This window comes from Lottia gigantea (assembly GCF_000327385.1).
Source record: "Lottia gigantea unplaced genomic scaffold LOTGIsca_9, whole genome shotgun sequence".
In the NCBI taxonomy this organism is placed as follows: domain Eukaryota; kingdom Metazoa; phylum Mollusca; class Gastropoda; family Lottiidae; genus Lottia; species Lottia gigantea.
In genome coordinates this window covers 504,119-521,641 of record NW_008710950.1, presented here as the reverse complement: position 1 = coordinate 521,641, position 17,523 = coordinate 504,119, and the positions used below count along the sequence as shown (strand labels likewise).

Here is a 17,523-nt window from a genome sequence, read left to right as displayed (position 1 = left end):
TATTTATAGCAGCCAATAAAACTGCACTGAATAATATGGCGGTATTGTAAAATAAATTGTAGATAATCATCTGAAACTTTAACAAAATGGTCCAACTTTACGTTCAAATGTAAGTTCAAATATTATAATTTCTTAATAAGGTTAGGTAGTTATTTTTTCATAGACTAAATCAGATTACCAGCGTGTTGAAATGATGTAAATATATGAATATTATCTCCCCTTACGCATGGCGGTAGCTATTTACCACGTACGAGACAAATAGTCCGAATATTCTTAAGATAAACAACTTCAGTTAGGGATTTAAAAAGGATTTCTAAATATTTGCACCATTTCAAATTGCAGACAAACGTCTGCGGTTCCTGCAATGGCCTACACCCTATTCCAATAAATTAAGTGTTTGATCCCTTTAATTGTTAGTTGGTAGGCTACCTTACTTAGTTTTTGATCATGATATATTGGTAGTAGTTGAGAAATCTTCAGATCTGGTCGAGTGGAATGTAATGGCGATGAAATCATAGACATATTAAAATAAGGATGAAACTCGGACCCTTGGCCTTGACCTTGGCAGTGTGACATGAGCTTAGAACGTCTATTCGATCCTTTTCATTCTCCCTTAACTCGTCTTGCAGTCTAAATTAGACCTTGGTTGGTAGATGGCAAGTTAACGTTCGCTTCCAGCGGATGTTGATATCGCTAACCATTAGACCCTACTTTCGTTTCGTTTTTATATGTCCACTTGAATAATATGTGGTCGTATATTTTCGTCGCCCCTGTCCGTCGGTCAACATTTCTTGCGGACACAATAGAGAACACGGTTTTCATTTGATAAACGTTTTTTTGTACGCCCACATGGAAATATGGACGTATATTGCCGTCGCCCCTGTCCGTCCGCCCACATGTACAATAGGGCTACAGCTATTATCTGATCTTGATGGAACTTGGCATGCCTGTAGGCCTATATATTGATGAGATGTCGGTCAAGTTCGAAATTGGTAGGCTACTAATCGCATGAATGGTTTCAGAGTTATTGCCCTTGACTTAGTAAAAAACGCATTAAAGTTGGCTTGATAAAGGCTAAAAATCTTATCCGATTTTGATGAAACTTAGTATGCTTGTAGATATAGATAATACCTCAGTCAAGTTCGAAATTGGTAATAATCTGATGAACGATTTCAATGTTATTGCCCTTGATTTTGTAAACATGCGTTAAATTTTCTTTGTACATGCACGATAAAGGCTACAATTTTGATCCCATCTTGATGAAACATAGTATGTATGTATATATTGATGAGATTTCGGTCAAGTTCGAAATTGGTAATAATTGGATGAACGATTTCAGGATTATTGCCTTTGACTTAGTAAAAACATGTCAAATTTTGCTTGCAGGCACGATAGAGACTATACAGTTTGTATCCAATCTAGATGAAACTTGGTATGCATGTATATGTTGATGAGATCTCGGTCAAGTTTGAATTTGGTCATAATCGGATGAACGGTTTTGGAGTTATGGCCCTGACTTAGTAAAAACGCTTCAATTTTGGCTTGTAGTCATGATACAGGGTGCAGTTTTATCTGAACTCGATGAAACTTGGTATGCATGTATATATTGATGAGATCTCAAGTTCAAAAATGGTAATAATTGGATGAATGGTTTTGGAGTTATTGCCCTTGAATTATTTCAATGCGTCTAATGTTGATTGTAGGCCTGATAGAGACTACATTTTTTTATCCTATCTTGGCTAAACTAGGTATGAGATCTCTATAAAGCTTGAAATTAGTAACGATCGGATGATTGGTTTCACATATTAAACCACTAAAGACTTTATCATTTCTTACAGCTGGTTGTTGGCTGCCTGGCAAGCTATTTTGAGTTATTGCCCTTGACTTAGTAAAATCGCGTCAAAACTTTTTTTTTGTGGGCACAATAGAAGCTTCTTTTTTTAGCGGATTTTGAAGAAACTTTGTGTAAGCATTGGAATTGATAAGATGGCGGTCAAGTTCCAATTTGACGATATTTCGATGAACGGTTTTTGAGTTATTGCCCTTAACGCATATTTATTAAATTTTCCAGCCAACCTTTATCCTGATATACGACCATAACCGCCATAGGGTAACAGTTTATTGCTTATATTTACGTTTTCATGATATTCTAATTATAAATAAAAAATAAAAACTTTTAAAAACGAATTGAAAGTTGGGTCTAATTGTAGCCTAATTAGACAGCTCGTTTTGGTGATTGATAATTCTTTCCGAATGGCAGTTGTTGGTTTGGATAGTCTGAAACACCTGTGTCTGCCTCTGATAACTATTTTGACAGTGTTGTCGACTAGAGTAGGGTCAGAAAAACTTGGTCACGTTTATGGGAATTTCCCCCACCTCCGAAACCTATTTATTACCTCAGATCTGCCAAACACTGCTATCTTGTACAACATTCTTCGGGGTGATTGGTACATTATTGGTTTCCAGGTAATCTGCCAGAACCTTACCAGTGGGTCGGCTTCGTGGCAACATACCCATTTGATGGAGTTGACCTGTTCTCATAAGACGTTGTCCTGTCTGGTTACCAGTGGGCAAATGGATGATTTGGTTTCTTTAGATCAATTTGGTTTTATTAATGTTGAGTTGATACTAATGGTTATGATACTTATACATGTACCATTACATCGACCAATACTACGCATAGATTTCCTTGTGGATTCGAGGGCATGTCTGTTACCAATTTCTGATGATATTCAGCAGCTAAATCCTAGAATTGTTTTTGTTCCACAGGGGTGACCACATTCCTTCATTCTTTAATGCAGCATATTGGGTAATTTATTATGTTAAACATTCGTTAAGTTTTTTTCTTTACCTCCCTACGAAGTAAAATATTAGTTGCTATCTTGGGAGCTTTTACTCTTTCTTCGAACACAGCTGTGTCATGTATTATGACCTTGAATGGTGCAAGATTGCTATTACTCATTTTATGTGTACATAAGACTTTGACTTATGGGTTGTGCTTTGGATGGGTAAATATCACTATCCTTCCAGTCCAGACATCTTGTCTAATTTATAGGGCCAAAAATGTATTGCATTGTCTTTGCCTAAGTTTTCACATTGATTTTGATACCGACAGAGGGCCCCTGATCTTTGTTTTAATGCCTTTTAGAAATTACTCTTGAGAGCAACTTAATTTTGGCAAAATTGATTTTAACACTTAAGCCTTTCTCGTGAAGTGGAACATTTCATATTTCAGCCCAGGAGACACAACAAACTGTCCAGAATGGGCAATTATTGATCTACAGGGAGATTTAGAAACACGACATCCAGTACCATTAAGTGGAAAGTTTATTGGTGATTTACATTTTACTAAAAAGGTAATTTTCACAATATCTTATAGATACATAATATCATTTCACAATTTTTATTTCTGGTAAATTTTCACGACAGTTGTTGAATTTGGACACACAATAGATAATTGAACTTGGGTTGTATCAGGTGGTAAAGTATACTATTCACTCTGATCGACTAGTGATCCAATGCATAAACATCCTAACTGATCCATAGTAGTTAACATGAGCCTAGAGCTTATGTCAAAAAAATTGACCGACTACATTCAACTGCGACCAGCTGGATAGTCTCATATTCCAGTCGCTGGAGTCGACTATCAGATTCAATTGTATTAGAATGCAAAATGTAACTGACAACAGATGACAAGCCCGAGTCCTCTCTCCAGTTTATTGAACAATATTAATTATTCCAGGATGCTCCTGTATTTATCATTGGTCACCACATTCTTTACGGGAAAATTGTTGAACTTGAAAAACCATTTGCTGTACTAAAAAAAATGATATCAACAGATGAGAGTAATGATAATATGGACACAGATTGTGATAAAGACAATAATCATTATGAAGTAGAAGCTTTAATCAGAAAGAAAATACTGTTTAAAACAAGACCCAAACCTATCATCGCTAACGTTCCCAAAAAGTTGTGATTAACTAATATGACACTCATTGTATATAAACGCTATGATCATATTGTTTGTAAATACGTTTAGTATTCTCTATAACATCACCAACTATTTAATGTGTAAATCATGAGAAAATTTGATAAAAAAAAATGTGATCAATAAGTTAAATTTATAATTTAAAAGATATATGGATAGGAAGCATGTCAATATTTTTCTAACAATAGAGAATGCGGGATGTGTGATAAATTTTATATTTTGTAGATAAAACTTCATCTTTTTGCAACATTCATCATCTGTAAATCTCATATTGAAATCGTGGTATTTGAAAACATGATTGAGAAGTTAACAACGAGCAGCAAGGACGCTAAATAGTGTTACGATATTAAAGCTATCATGCTGTAACTACGCTAAAAATTAGTTATTGGAAAAAAAATATGAAGATTATCTGTTCGCCGTATTTACTACATTCGTTCGCCATATTTAATAAAGAAGTATGATTGACACACAGTATAAAATCCGGGTATGACACGCCCATCAATCTGTTGATATCTCGACCTCGAACTGTCAACATCGAATATCACCACTCACAGTGAAACCAACCAATAGAGGTAAAATCAAAATTTCACGATTGTAAACAAAATGATGAAAATTCTTGAAATACATTATAACAGATGAATGTCTGAATGGGCATATTTTCATAAAACATATACTTGCTCATGAAATTTTACTAATTGCCTTTCATGATATATTGTGACTATAGACTTTACAAACCAAAATATTACACCACATACTTTGTAAACATACACGTTTCCTTTTTATTTGGAGAATCATTGCCTCGCTCATATCAATAAACCAAATAGTGAGCAAAGTTCATTTGGGACGATTTGACATGCAGCGCGGTTCTAAACAATGCTAAAAATTATCATATCTACTACTCTCTCCTTCAATAAAATAAGCAAATTATAATCATAGACATTATAAAAAATTATCAAATACTGAAGAAGAGTGTAAATCAGTTTAAAATAACTAGGAGTTACTTCCCATATACACCTAACAGACTACAAAAAGAGTGATACATGTATCATATAACGACTTTTTTGTGCAAAATAATTTACGATCTGCAGGCCTAATTATAGCGAAAAATACTAGGAACACTTTACTTTTTATTATATGTATATACGAGAATGGGTATCTTGTAAGGAAAAGGCGAAAGTGGACACATTCAATACTATTTTCAAAGTCATCATTCGATGTCATTGATAAACAACACCGGAGAAAAACGTAAGAATAGTTTATTGCAAGAGGTAGATAGATAGATGCAGTGTGTATGTTGATATATAAGATAATTTTCGGAGTTTCTGCTAAGTTAAGAAGGAAATATGGGAATCTGTATTTTCTTACCTTTGTCTTCATTTTTACTATTTTGATAATGGATAGTTTCAAGGTGAATTAGTTTCACTTTGGGTTGTGATTATCGATGTTGACAGTCTAAGATATCAACTGAAAAAGCTGAAAACGTTCACTCGTTGATTAAACCAAAACCCCAGCTTTGAAATTGTTTTCATTGTGACATTTTTTTCGCCAGCTCGTCATTTTAATAACTGTGTGTTAAATGAGTAATGGATTATCTTGCAGAACTTCTAAAGTATAATACAGTAGCTAGCATATTATGTACTTCCAACTTAACCGTCGTTTGTCTTACCTGCTGAGCAAATAGAATTTTTTGCCTTACAAGCTAAGTGGATTCCACTCCATTTAAATGTGACCAGTGTTAACCTGTTTGACACAAAATTTATCGAAATCTTGTTTGTTTTCTATCGTAACTTTCTGTCTATCACATTACAACTAACTGGACTCTATGAATATAGTTAACTTCTACTTGACTAATGGTAAACTTAATTGAAAGCTTTAAGATGATTACATGATTACAACTCATGATTAATCACACACAGACACAAACAAATTAGAAATTTTCTGGATGAGTTAGTGAATAGTTAGTCGCTGGGGTATATACTCGTTGTTGGATTTGACAGAGAGAAATAATATTGACAGAGAGAAATAATATGAAGACCCAACATATCTCTCACTACTCTAACCCAGCTTCGACCTATTTGAATTCCAATAAAATACGTGGAATAAGTAAAAGACATCGAACTCATTTTACCAGTATTCAAGTTGAAAAGTTAGAAGAGATATTTACTGCCAATCAGAATCCATACCGAGACTTAATCGTTCACTTGTCAACATCTTTAAATCTTACACATAAAAATATCCTGGTAAGTTTTCTTTGATTGAAGTATTTTCAACAATTTAAATGAGAAATTTCCTGGTTGTTCATTAATCGAGTAGAATAGATGGGTCAGCTGCCTAGGTTTCATATATATATATATATATATATATTTTCAATACTAATATATATACTAATAATATATATACTAATAATAATATATAAATTATTGTAATATATAATAATAATTATATTATATAATATATATACTTTTCTGAATGTACGTAGACGAAATTCCATTTTTAAGATCATAGTCGATAGTCATTTTTATACGCCCACGTGAATATTTGGTCGTATATTGTCGTCGCCCCTGTCCGTCGGGTACAATAGAGACTGCAGTTTCCATTTGATTGCAATGAAATTTGGCGTGAGCATTGGGCTTGATAAGATCTCAGTCAAGTTCGAATTTAACGACTTTTCGATGAACGGATTTTGAGTTATTGTCCTTGACTCAGTAAATTCGCGTCAAAATGTGTTTGTGGGCACAATTGAAGCTTAAATTTTCAATGGATTTTGATGAATCTTGTGTGATCATATTTTTTTTGGATATATATGTAATATATTGCCGTTGACTTAAAACATGTCAAATTTGATCATGCGTTCAATTTAGTCCAATTTTTCATTCCATTTGAAACTTTGTGGGGTCATTTGAATTGTTAAGGTCTTGAGTGAGGAGTTTATTACTTTTCAGAGGATTAAATAGACACTTGACAGTTTAATCATTATGCAAATCTGCTGTGTGAATGTATGTTTACCATGCCTGGCAAGCTATTTCCATTTTAGATATGGTTTAAGAATCGTAGAGCCAAAGAAAAACGACAAAATAAAATCACCAGATCTGACGAAGAGGTCACACAAGAGGTGCCAGAAAAAAATGTTAAAAATCACAAATCAACTGTTTCTAAAGAAGCACCAGATACCTATATACTAGAACCTCCTAAAGTTGATAGATCTGAGAAATCACCAAGCCAAGTATATGAAGCACCGACCATAAGTACATTCAAAGACACGTTTTATCACCAAGATCTAATCCCCAAAAGTGATTCATATTTTCCTGTATCTGAACACTATAATATTCCTTCTGTGTGTTACAATCAACAATATCTTTATCCACCATCTTATAACCCTCATTATAGATCACCTTATATTGATTATGGTTATCCATCTGATAGTGGAAGAATTGACTATTCTTATAACGATGCCCCCATTTATCCTTCACCATATTATCCACCAGCACCATATTCATTTCAACCCAAACCTGATAACATTGCTGATCTTGATCCCAAACAAGATGCTACATCCACCGACTCTAATAATTCCAATCCAAATCCTAATGAGTCTGTTACAAATCCGGGTGAGTCTATTAAAAACGAAGTTGCACCTTCGTCTATTGATTCGAGCCGAAATGATACCACTTATGCCACCAATGAACTCATAGAATCCAATATAATAGTAAATCAGCCAATTTGCCTTACTAAAACTGCGACTCCAAGTGTTAATAGTCAGATATCGCTTTCCCATTATAAATTTAATTATCTATAACTGTATAATGTTAAAACTCAAGAACTCTCCTTCTGGATACTAACAGATAGTATGATAAGGTTTGGAAAACACCACAGAAAAAAACGCTCCTCTTGAACAAACAAAATATGGCAGTCACCTGGATGATAGAGTCTCTTAATACACGTTTAGAATCAAAATGCGACTGCTTATTCGCTTTATTTTTATAGACCCACATTAAATGTATATATTGAACCTTATTTATTGTATTTCTTTTATTTTATATGAAATAAATCGTATAATTTTATCTTTTCACGCCATCAGTTTCTCATTTGAAGATGCAAGATCAACAGAAAAAACATATTTTAAAGGGTTTTGTAAAGAGAACAGACGTCGGAATGAAATGAATGGTGCAAATTGATGTTACCAGTGTCCCCGTTACACAAACACTGCTTTACTTAAACTCGTGAGCAGATGATTATCGAACCGTTAGTGTAGCCACTAAATTTGATTGGAAGCAAAATGTCTCTTGAAAATATTCCGACTCTTTAATAACACGATCATTTATTGGTAAATAGTGATCAGTCAAGTTGTACACAAGTGTATATAAGTGGTTAGATATCGTAGCCGAATCATCATCCCTTGAGATAGGAACATGGTTTCTGTGCCCTTTCATTCATAATTTGGAATTTAACATTGTTAATCATTACACCCTTCTACATTATTTACTTTATGTATTGATATTTGCCAGGCATTTCTGGTCATAATTAAGCTGTACTAGTTATAAATAGATCGCAACTTCAAAACTCTGCATTGTTCTGAAGTAGGTCATATATTTTATCAAGTTCATATTATCCTGATATGAATTTCTAATAACGTTATCCAAAATTCTACAGATAATTAGTTCTGCCCTTCCATATCTTGCATTTATCACCATTCGCAATTAATTTGTGTAAGTGAAGACTGTTTGATAACGTGTGATATGAATAACTAGAACGTGAAACAGAATAAAAGACTTCTTTATTTAATACCATCCCTTACTTCTTTCATGTTTACTGATGTCACTTATATTTTTAGTTAGTCACGTATTTTCCCTTGTATCAAATTATCTCAAATGATTTCAAACCAAACTTGTTGATTTCAGATTCCTTGGTATATCTTTACAGATATCTCTCGTCGAGTTCGGTTGAATGTCGATTGCCTACAAACTTTGATAAAACTGCTGTAATGAGGCAAATTAGAAGCTTTTTTGCATATTTGCATTAGATTTACAATTATTGAAAAAAGTGTACAATGGCTTTTGATTTCTGCACCAGGTAGTTACTAAAATATTTCTTCTAAAAATTTAAGGAAAACAGATATGAATGTACGAGCGAAAGATTTCGTAACAAATGGTAGGCCTACTGTCAACTTTCTGTTCAGATTTCATTTCTTGGAAAGTTAACAGTAATTAATGTATGTTCAAAGCGACATGAGACTGAATGTCACACTGCAGCTTTCTGGGTCACATAACATGTAGAATAGTGTTTGACTGTGTTCTTTTATTTTCTTTGCATAACTTGAATTGTCCATTGTATGCACATATTTCCGTTTCTCAGACGGTGGCCATAATTGTTACTGTTTCATCCACCCTGTAGGCCTCTTGAAATATCTGGGTAATTAAACTCAAGTAACATCTTGAACCTCAGATAATATTAATAAACATACATTATGAAAAACACAAATTCAAATATAAACAGTGGTTTATTTTAAGACATACACACACCAATTATAATGCACAGTAAATACTTGGATAGATCTCAAGTTATTTCTTGACGTTTCAAAAAATTTTGAGATTTTATTTAATTGTCATACTTAAACCAGATGTTCTTTTTTCATGTCGTTACACTGAACAAGAATAACAACCCAAGTCAGCACAATGATCTTGTTTAAGTACATATGTATTAACTTCATGTCACATCGCACGTGTCTTTTGATTAGAAACCAAGTTCACTAAAATGTTAAATAGCTATACATACCACTATACATATCAATATTTAACTCTTTTATTTACGGAATAGTGCGCGATGGTAGGCTTATATAGGCAATTACAGATTCAAGCAGAAATGTCTTGGTGAGATTTCTCAAGGGTTTCCATAACATTGAAAGTTACATAAGCTTGTTTTTAGTGTATTATGTATTATAATACAGGGCCGTAACTAAAGTCTTTTCGCTATGAGGCAAAAGTTCTTTGCCTTTCATTACAAGGCTTTTGATAGACCACCTCTTTATAAACGTCAAATACGCCATGTAATTAGCAGGTGTAATATTTAATATTTTTAATTTTTCATACAAACTTTTTTTTATTTCATATACCGGCATATTTTTCGTCAAATTCTGAATGAGTCATTTGCCTTAATGAAGTTACGGCCCTGTTATATCGACGATATACAGTGAAATACAATATTCTAAACGCACGTTTTTATTGGTTCTTTTCGCCATAATGTATATAAGACCTCTTTTATTGACACAAAACGTCAGTGGGAAACACTGAGATCTTCCGAAGAATTTGTATTTATTCTGGAAATGGTTCCGTTTTGATTGCTATCTGCTTTAGAAGCCGGAAGTACATCGGGATTAGAAACTACTGACATGGCACTTTCCTGACTTCCAACTAGATGACTAACAGATCTTGAAGTTCTAAAATCTGCGTTATTAAGTCTGGTTATAGTTAATTTGGGAGGACTCACACGAATTTGTAACTGATTATAACATTTATCTTGACTTTTTACTTGTTGATGTTTATGTTGATATAAGGCATACAATTTAGGCACAAACAAACACATTAAGTTCACCACTGAATTCAAAATCAACGCTAAAGATAAAATGATCACTTTATAATATGCTCGAGATGTTGTAAAGTATGTCGGAACAAATGATATCCAGACCAATAACGTTGTGTCCACACAAAATGCTATATAACGCGACTCGTTATAGTTATCAGGAAGTTTCCTGGTTTTGAAGGCGTAAAATGTACATATCATAACCAAGAAAACGTTAAACGATAACGACGATAAAAGACCTGCTAATGGCATATCACAATATAACTCTACAAACTTTTCACTTCTAACTGGCATACGTAGTTTTACCTCTGGTTGAGCCATACTTGTTGATAAAATGATAATAAGAATCTGAAAAATAAAAAAAAATTTTTTTTAGACTAATTTAAGGTTTCAATCACTTTTATCAAGAGTTTGTCTTATATATCAATCTCCAAGAAAAGATACAATGCAAACCTATCATATCCCAAATCTATTTAAGAGATCTATAGTTAATAAAACTTGCCATTCGAACACCTATATTTTGTTTCAGTTGTCTTACAGAATTCGCAGTACATGTATAAAAAAAATATGGGGTATTCATTGTATGAAAAATTAATTATGCATCATGAAATTTCGTTTTCCATTAAGGACGAGTTGACTTTCAAAGAAATTAAAAGAAAAAAGGTTAATGAAGCCAGATAATATGAAGTAGGTTAATAATGGTGCGTTCGATCTTCCTACCCGAGCTTCTAATATTAGAAACACTTTATCAATTCTAGATTAAACAAATACTCAGATTACAATAATACATCGTTTCAAACACTTTATATTCTGACCCTAAGTCTTCTTCTAACCAATTCCTGATTTAAATTATAGACTTTGATGTATTGAAATGAGACATAATTATACTATATGGTTTATACATCATCATTTAATCTCAATTTGAGAAAGAGAAAATATACGGTTGTATTCAAAGGATAATATTATTTCAATAATAATTCTGAATCACAGTAGACAATCAGATTTTAAGAATTTTACGAAGAACACACGTTTCAGATAAGCAAAAGATCTATTCCAATGAACATCGTATTAAGTCTATCAGGTAACTTAACTTGAACCAAAGGATAGTCAAAGTAAAGTTATGTCAGGAGGTTTCTTTTAAGAATTCCATGGACAATTATTGTTAAAATTATGATGGAAAAGGTTTAAATGTTATTTCAAATGAAAACGTAATATTAACTTTTACAGTAACTGAACAAAATCATTCAAACAATTGTGGATGGTCTAATACTTTCAGAAAAAGTGTAGGACAATTAAGATCAAATGATTTTTAAATCTCAATTTGAACAATCGTCATGGCTGTATAATATTTTGAGTTGATATCTCATGGGCATGGTGGGTGTTGTCTCGAAAAGTTTTACGACAATCACCATTTTATCTTGAGTAGTTAGCTTAGTGAGATAATTTCGTCATGTAACATGAAATAACTGAACTAAATCGTATAGAAGTATAAACACTGGAATATCGATATTCAATCTCAATGTGTTCAAAGTTTTTAACATACTTATTAGATATAACCTGTACCCTTTGGAAACTGTTTTAATATCTGGTATGTCTTCAATAAAAGAAGACACAACTTGGGACGAATGATACGAGTTTCGTGTAAATGGGATAAGATTGAATCATATCTAAATGGTTGACATTTGATAGAAATCTGTCATTATCAAAACTGCAATATTCGCATTTCGAGAAAAATGGTTTAAGAAGGGATTACCGACTTTCAAAAATATCATAGCACACCTACACTTCGTATTGTAAATATTGCTTATCTTAGCTAATGACAAGCTCCACCAAACAAGCACACGATTTATAATAAGTCGGGATAGTCTTACATATAGCTAAGTTGAATCTTTATTCTCTTATCAAGATTGGTCTGACATTGACGTCATAATGATCCTGAAATTGAATCGTGAGTAATGGGACAGTGATTGAATTTAAACATCATCAATAGAGTGGTAAATTTGTTAGTGATGCAGTTAGTAGTAATAATATTATACCCGCCTTCCACTAACCTTCTAAAACATTTCTCATCTCACAGTTGTTCAGTATTGTTATATATCGGCCTTATATGTTAATGTATTTTAAAGTAGAAAACAAGACAAAACAATTTCAAAGCAGACAAATTTATTGGTAAGTGGTTATGACAACTTATGTTATTTGTCTGTTTATCGATCAAGTGTTTTTTTTTACTATATTTTATGATTCCAAATTTGAACACAGGCGGAAACATTATACCATTTTACATTTCCAAAAGTCTGGCCTGCTGGTATCATTCTGTCGTTCTGAGACTGATCATCATGACATCATTGTGGCATAATGACCTCTATCAAATATAATTGAAGGTTACCAAGTATTCCATGTACATGAAGTATATAATAATTATGACCTCGAGTACAAGATTCTTAAAGCCCTTTTAGCGAAACTTTTTAATGATATCCTATGGTTATGTAAGTTATTAGCGATAATTAAGCTTTCAAGTAGGGCTGTAAACAGACGATTTATTATCAATAAAAGTTACAGAACAATTTCAGAGATGAATTGCTATTTACTTGCACAAATAATTTTGGATTTCGTCAGTTGAAAAAGTATTTTTATGTCTATTGAATTTTGTAGCCGATTGATTAAGTGCAAAAGAATCAAAAGACCATCGATAACAACATTTTCTTCAAACTTTTAGTACATGATAAAAACATTTGTATTGTATTGTTATAAAGCACAATATATGATTTCGTTGACAACTGGGATATATTTGTCGATGGTGCTTTTAAGTCGAATCATATACTACCAAGTTATGAACAGTATAAAATCTTGAACACAAACTACCTACCCATATCAAAGAAGTTTATGTTTGAACCATAGGCTACATTTGTATTTAAAAAAAATATAAATGGAAAGGAAAAGACACAAATCAAAGCTATGGCCGTTGTTGGGCCATCTGCTTAATGCTGTCCTGGTGTCCGTAGAGAACAAAGCACAACAGCTTTTGTCATTCCGAAATAGTCATACACTGTACAAATGGAATTACAATAAATTTTGCATCTCAAGGGAAGTAACTATGCGAACAACCATCATAATGTATCGAAAGTATGTCAACACGTGTAAAATGAACGTCATTACGAAAGTATGTTTTAACACTATCAAGTCCAATGTAGCTTTTAGGATAGTGGTGAGAAATTTAGAAACCGGCTTTGTAGAGTATTTGGTAGTACCAGCAATTAAACGCTGCTTTTTAATGTATTTGATATGATTAATGTAGGGGTATAGACTGATATATTAAGTAGTCTACGGTATAGTTCGATTTTTTTTTAAAAAATGACCATTAAGAAACGCGACGTTTTAGTTAAAATTCCTGTTCTTACGAGGCTGGCAAACATTTCAAAAGGGTATTGTTTGCTGATGCATGATGATAATTCATCTTGACCGTCTTTTGAGTACATTAAAATAAGTTGAAATCTCTATGTAATTTGTATGAACTTATAATGTATCTAAAGAGAAACTATAGAAATTAATAATTATCTTGTCAACTAAGTAACCTAATTATCTATAATCAGCACTAAATCTAGAATATTAGTTCTCAAACTCTAGTATTTTAATAGCATTCCCCTTTATTCTCCATAATCTAGCTTAAAGTACTACTAAATAATATCATGGTTATAAGGTTAGTGGGTTCCAGACGTATGAGTATTTTTATCAGACACAACTGATTAATTTACAGTTTATATCATATAAGTGATATGATTTCCTTTAATGCAACTCATAATCATAATAGATTTCAGTCTGTAATAATACTTGTTAAGAAATAAGAATAGCTGTACTAGGAAAACTGGCCGGGCTTTTTTTGTACACTAATCATTAAATTACATTACGAATGAATCCAAGTTTTTTTTTATCTCAAATATTACAAATATATATCACTTTCGTTAGCATATATGGTGATATTACAATTACAAATTACATAAGCAAAACCATATTTCAATCACTTCCTATTGAGCCGATCGCTGCTGTTGAGATTTAGTCACTCACAGCCTTAATAATCTTAAAATGGTGGTTTGAGTTCTCGAGCTGACTATAATATGTGGAAATATCATCTTTATTCAAAGTTCCAATCGACCTGGTTGTCTGAGCATAAACGACCAATAAGACATGACGGTACCTAGTAGGTAAAATGCCAACGAGAATAGTTAGGCTTTACGCAATGCCTTAACCCAAATAGCATGCAAATTGCACACATAATTCCTTTGAAATTCCTTAAAACTCACCTGTATAGATATGATTCCAGTTACTATGGCAACTAGTGCTGGAGAACTTGTGCAACGTGGTAACAAGGTAGTTTTTCTTCCAGCGCGAAATATTCTGTATATCCTATTGGTTTTTACAAGAAGTGGCGCGTAAACAAAGGTGAAAGTCAAACTAAAGCCAATGTGATTCAGGTAACATGTACAGCTATTTGGTACTGTCATAAAACTTAACACCAACATAAAGGCAGCAGATATACCGACCAGCATCAGCTGGCTAAGTTCACGACTTGATGATCGGATGATCCTTTCATGTCTATAGGAATGAAATAACATAGCAACAAACACTGAAACAAGGAATCCCACAATAGCAAAAACACAAATCAGACCAGACACCATATCTGTTATTGTCACATAGTCTGGTGTTATTTCTATACACGATGCTCTAGTTCCAAAGTCTGGCCAATACAGATACGGACATGCGTCACAACGGGTTGAGTTCAAAGATACAATTTCGTTGTCTTTGCAATTAATACATTTCCAACAGCAAGTTTCCCGAGAAAAGGAATATATTTGACCAATTGTACAAGGATCTGCACAAACTGAATCTGGAATTGAGTTGTTCAGCCCTTCACTTTCATAATAACTGGCGTTTTCACTCTCCCATTTGAGTTTCCCTTGCTTTAAAGATAGCATTCCCGTTTTCATATCCCATATCCCGACTTCCTCGTGACGAGGGACACCATATTTCGATTGACACTGGCGTATCTCATATTTACCTACAACATCTCCATTCTCGTCAAAAGATATTTCACCAATCGACCCATTAAATGTAACATCCTTTAAAATACCAAGGAGTGTTTCACCATTCACACAATGTCTCAATTCTTTACCAAAAACTCCCTGACAATACTTCTTGATATAGGTGTCAAGGGCATATGCAAAAGCATAAACAGCATCGATAACATACGATGCTGCAAATATGGGAACATAGTCATCATCTTTTGCATTTTCTACATTCCTGAAATTTGAATTCTCTTTTGAAGAGTTATAACACAACCATGAGTGGAGATCATCTATAGAATTTTCTCCACTAGTTCTCATTTCACGCTGCGATTTCATATATGCTGAAAATCTTGGAAGATTTGCAGAAAAAGGCCTCACACTTAATGATCCCAAATTCCAATCACAGTATTCATTATCATCGTCTAAAATTAGACTCAAGGCATCACTTCCTGTCCAAATGAATTCACGATAAGCTCCCTTTCTTTTCGCTGCATTTATCAATGATGAAGCATGCTCACTATCAGCGTAAAGAACTACAACTCTTGCGTCTTTAAATCTCCTTAGTGAATCAATGACATCGTCATACTGTAACTTGAGCATGTTATTCCTCAATTCTAAAGACTGTGCGACACAAATGTCCAGGTCACGAAACAACTTGACCAACTGACGCTCACTTTCTTCACCGTAACTTCCTGCTGAGTAAACTACTGACACATACTTCCAATTAAAATGGTTGATCAGATCTGCAATGACCTTCACTTGGTTTTTGTCTGGTGGTAACATTCTAAGAAAGTATGGGAATCTATTTTTATCACTTAGTAAATCACTTGTAGACGTGTGACTTATTTGAGGAATTTGATACAGGGACATGACATTAGCTAGAACAATACTAAGTGAACTTGTGTATGCCCCTAGTACACCAATAACATCATAAAATCTTGGTAATGATTGGTGGGCGTGATCTATACATGATGAATTATTACAAGTTGTTTCTTGCCGCACAAAATGATGGGCAGCCGGCATAAACTGTAATGCACGTGATAAGACCATTGATGGTAGGAGACAATCGTCCAGTATAACAGTTCCTAATGTAATATTTGGTAATAAATCTGTTCTATTGTTTATTTCACTGATAGCAAAAATAACCGCTTCTACATATTCTATTGGTCTGAAGGTGGGAATATGCTCAGAACAACTTTTACCATTCTTTGATATATGAATTGAAAGAACTGCGCCGATATTGATATCTCCCTCGAGACTGTATTCATATTGTTTATTAAATATATCAGATGGGAAACACGTGACTAAATATCCCCACAACGTCAAATATATCAGAGGATATTTCAGAATATTTACTACTGAGGACATATTGTTTTGATAAACTTATATCGTTCTATCTCAATGTTTAGAAACGAATGATAAATAAAACAGTTACTATTGACTAGCTAGTTCAACCATGTTTATATTTCGTAACCACAATTCTTCTACTTCTCAACTCTTTTATCTGAAATGATAAAATATAGAAGATAGAATCAATAATATATACAGTTTGTTTTAAACACTACCAATCTCTTCAACGCCCGTCTTGTTATAACTCCAGATAAGAACAGACGTTTTATAACAATTGATTATCTAAATATTCTAGGTTTTGTTTTAAAACCACACGAGTGCAAGCATTCTGATTGTATAAACGCAACGTAAGAAAAAATGTAACCTAGAATTCAATGCAGTTTCGATCATTGACTTCCACAATCCGAACCATTGAAGCAACGTATTTTAATGGGTTGGAATCATCCCTTTCAAATTTATAATAACCTTTACATTTACATTTACATTATCCTCATTAGAAATATATTTTAACCAGTCTGAAGGGTTGATGTAGACCATGTATTTTTACATCAA

At 33.2% G+C, this 17,523-nt stretch overlaps 3 protein-coding genes across 3 annotated transcripts; 2 read left to right on the top strand and 1 right to left on the bottom strand.

Annotated features, from left to right (window-relative positions):
• Positions 1-86: 86 nt before the first annotated feature.
• LOTGIDRAFT_155672 (hypothetical protein) lies at positions 87-3,976 on the top strand (the record flags this gene model as incomplete). The annotated part of the gene is made up of 3 exons (XM_009068214.1): positions 87-109; positions 3,236-3,356; positions 3,743-3,976. 3 exons carry the CDS (start codon positions 87-89, stop codon positions 3,974-3,976), a joined length of 378 nt encoding a protein of 125 aa, XP_009066462.1.
• Positions 3,977-5,948: 1,972 nt separating this feature from the next.
• On the top strand, positions 5,949-8,044 carry LOTGIDRAFT_229731 (hypothetical protein). Its single transcript, XM_009068213.1, has 2 exons — positions 5,949-6,228; positions 7,023-8,044. The coding sequence occupies exons 1-2, from the start codon at positions 6,016-6,018 to the stop codon at positions 7,779-7,781; spliced, it is 972 nt and encodes a 323-aa protein (XP_009066461.1). The 5' UTR covers positions 5,949-6,015; the 3' UTR covers positions 7,782-8,044.
• Positions 8,045-10,519: 2,475 nt separating this feature from the next.
• LOTGIDRAFT_71543 (hypothetical protein) lies at positions 10,520-16,884 on the bottom strand (the record flags this gene model as incomplete). The annotated part of the gene is made up of 2 exons (XM_009068150.1): positions 10,520-10,909; positions 14,860-16,884. Coding segments are annotated over 2 exons (2,415 nt in total), but the record flags the coding sequence as incomplete, so codon positions are not given.
• Positions 16,885-17,523: the final 639 nt, after the last annotated feature.

Bases quoted from the DNA above. Each gene is read 5' to 3' on its own strand.
- LOTGIDRAFT_229731 (XM_009068213.1), top strand. From the start codon at position 6,016: ATGAAGACCCAACATATCTCTCACTACTCTAACCCAGCTTCGACCTAT. The intron at 6,229-7,022 runs GTAAGTTTTCTT...TTTCCATTTTAG, and splicing joins TTACACATAAAAATATCCTG to ATATGGTTTAAGAATCGTAG.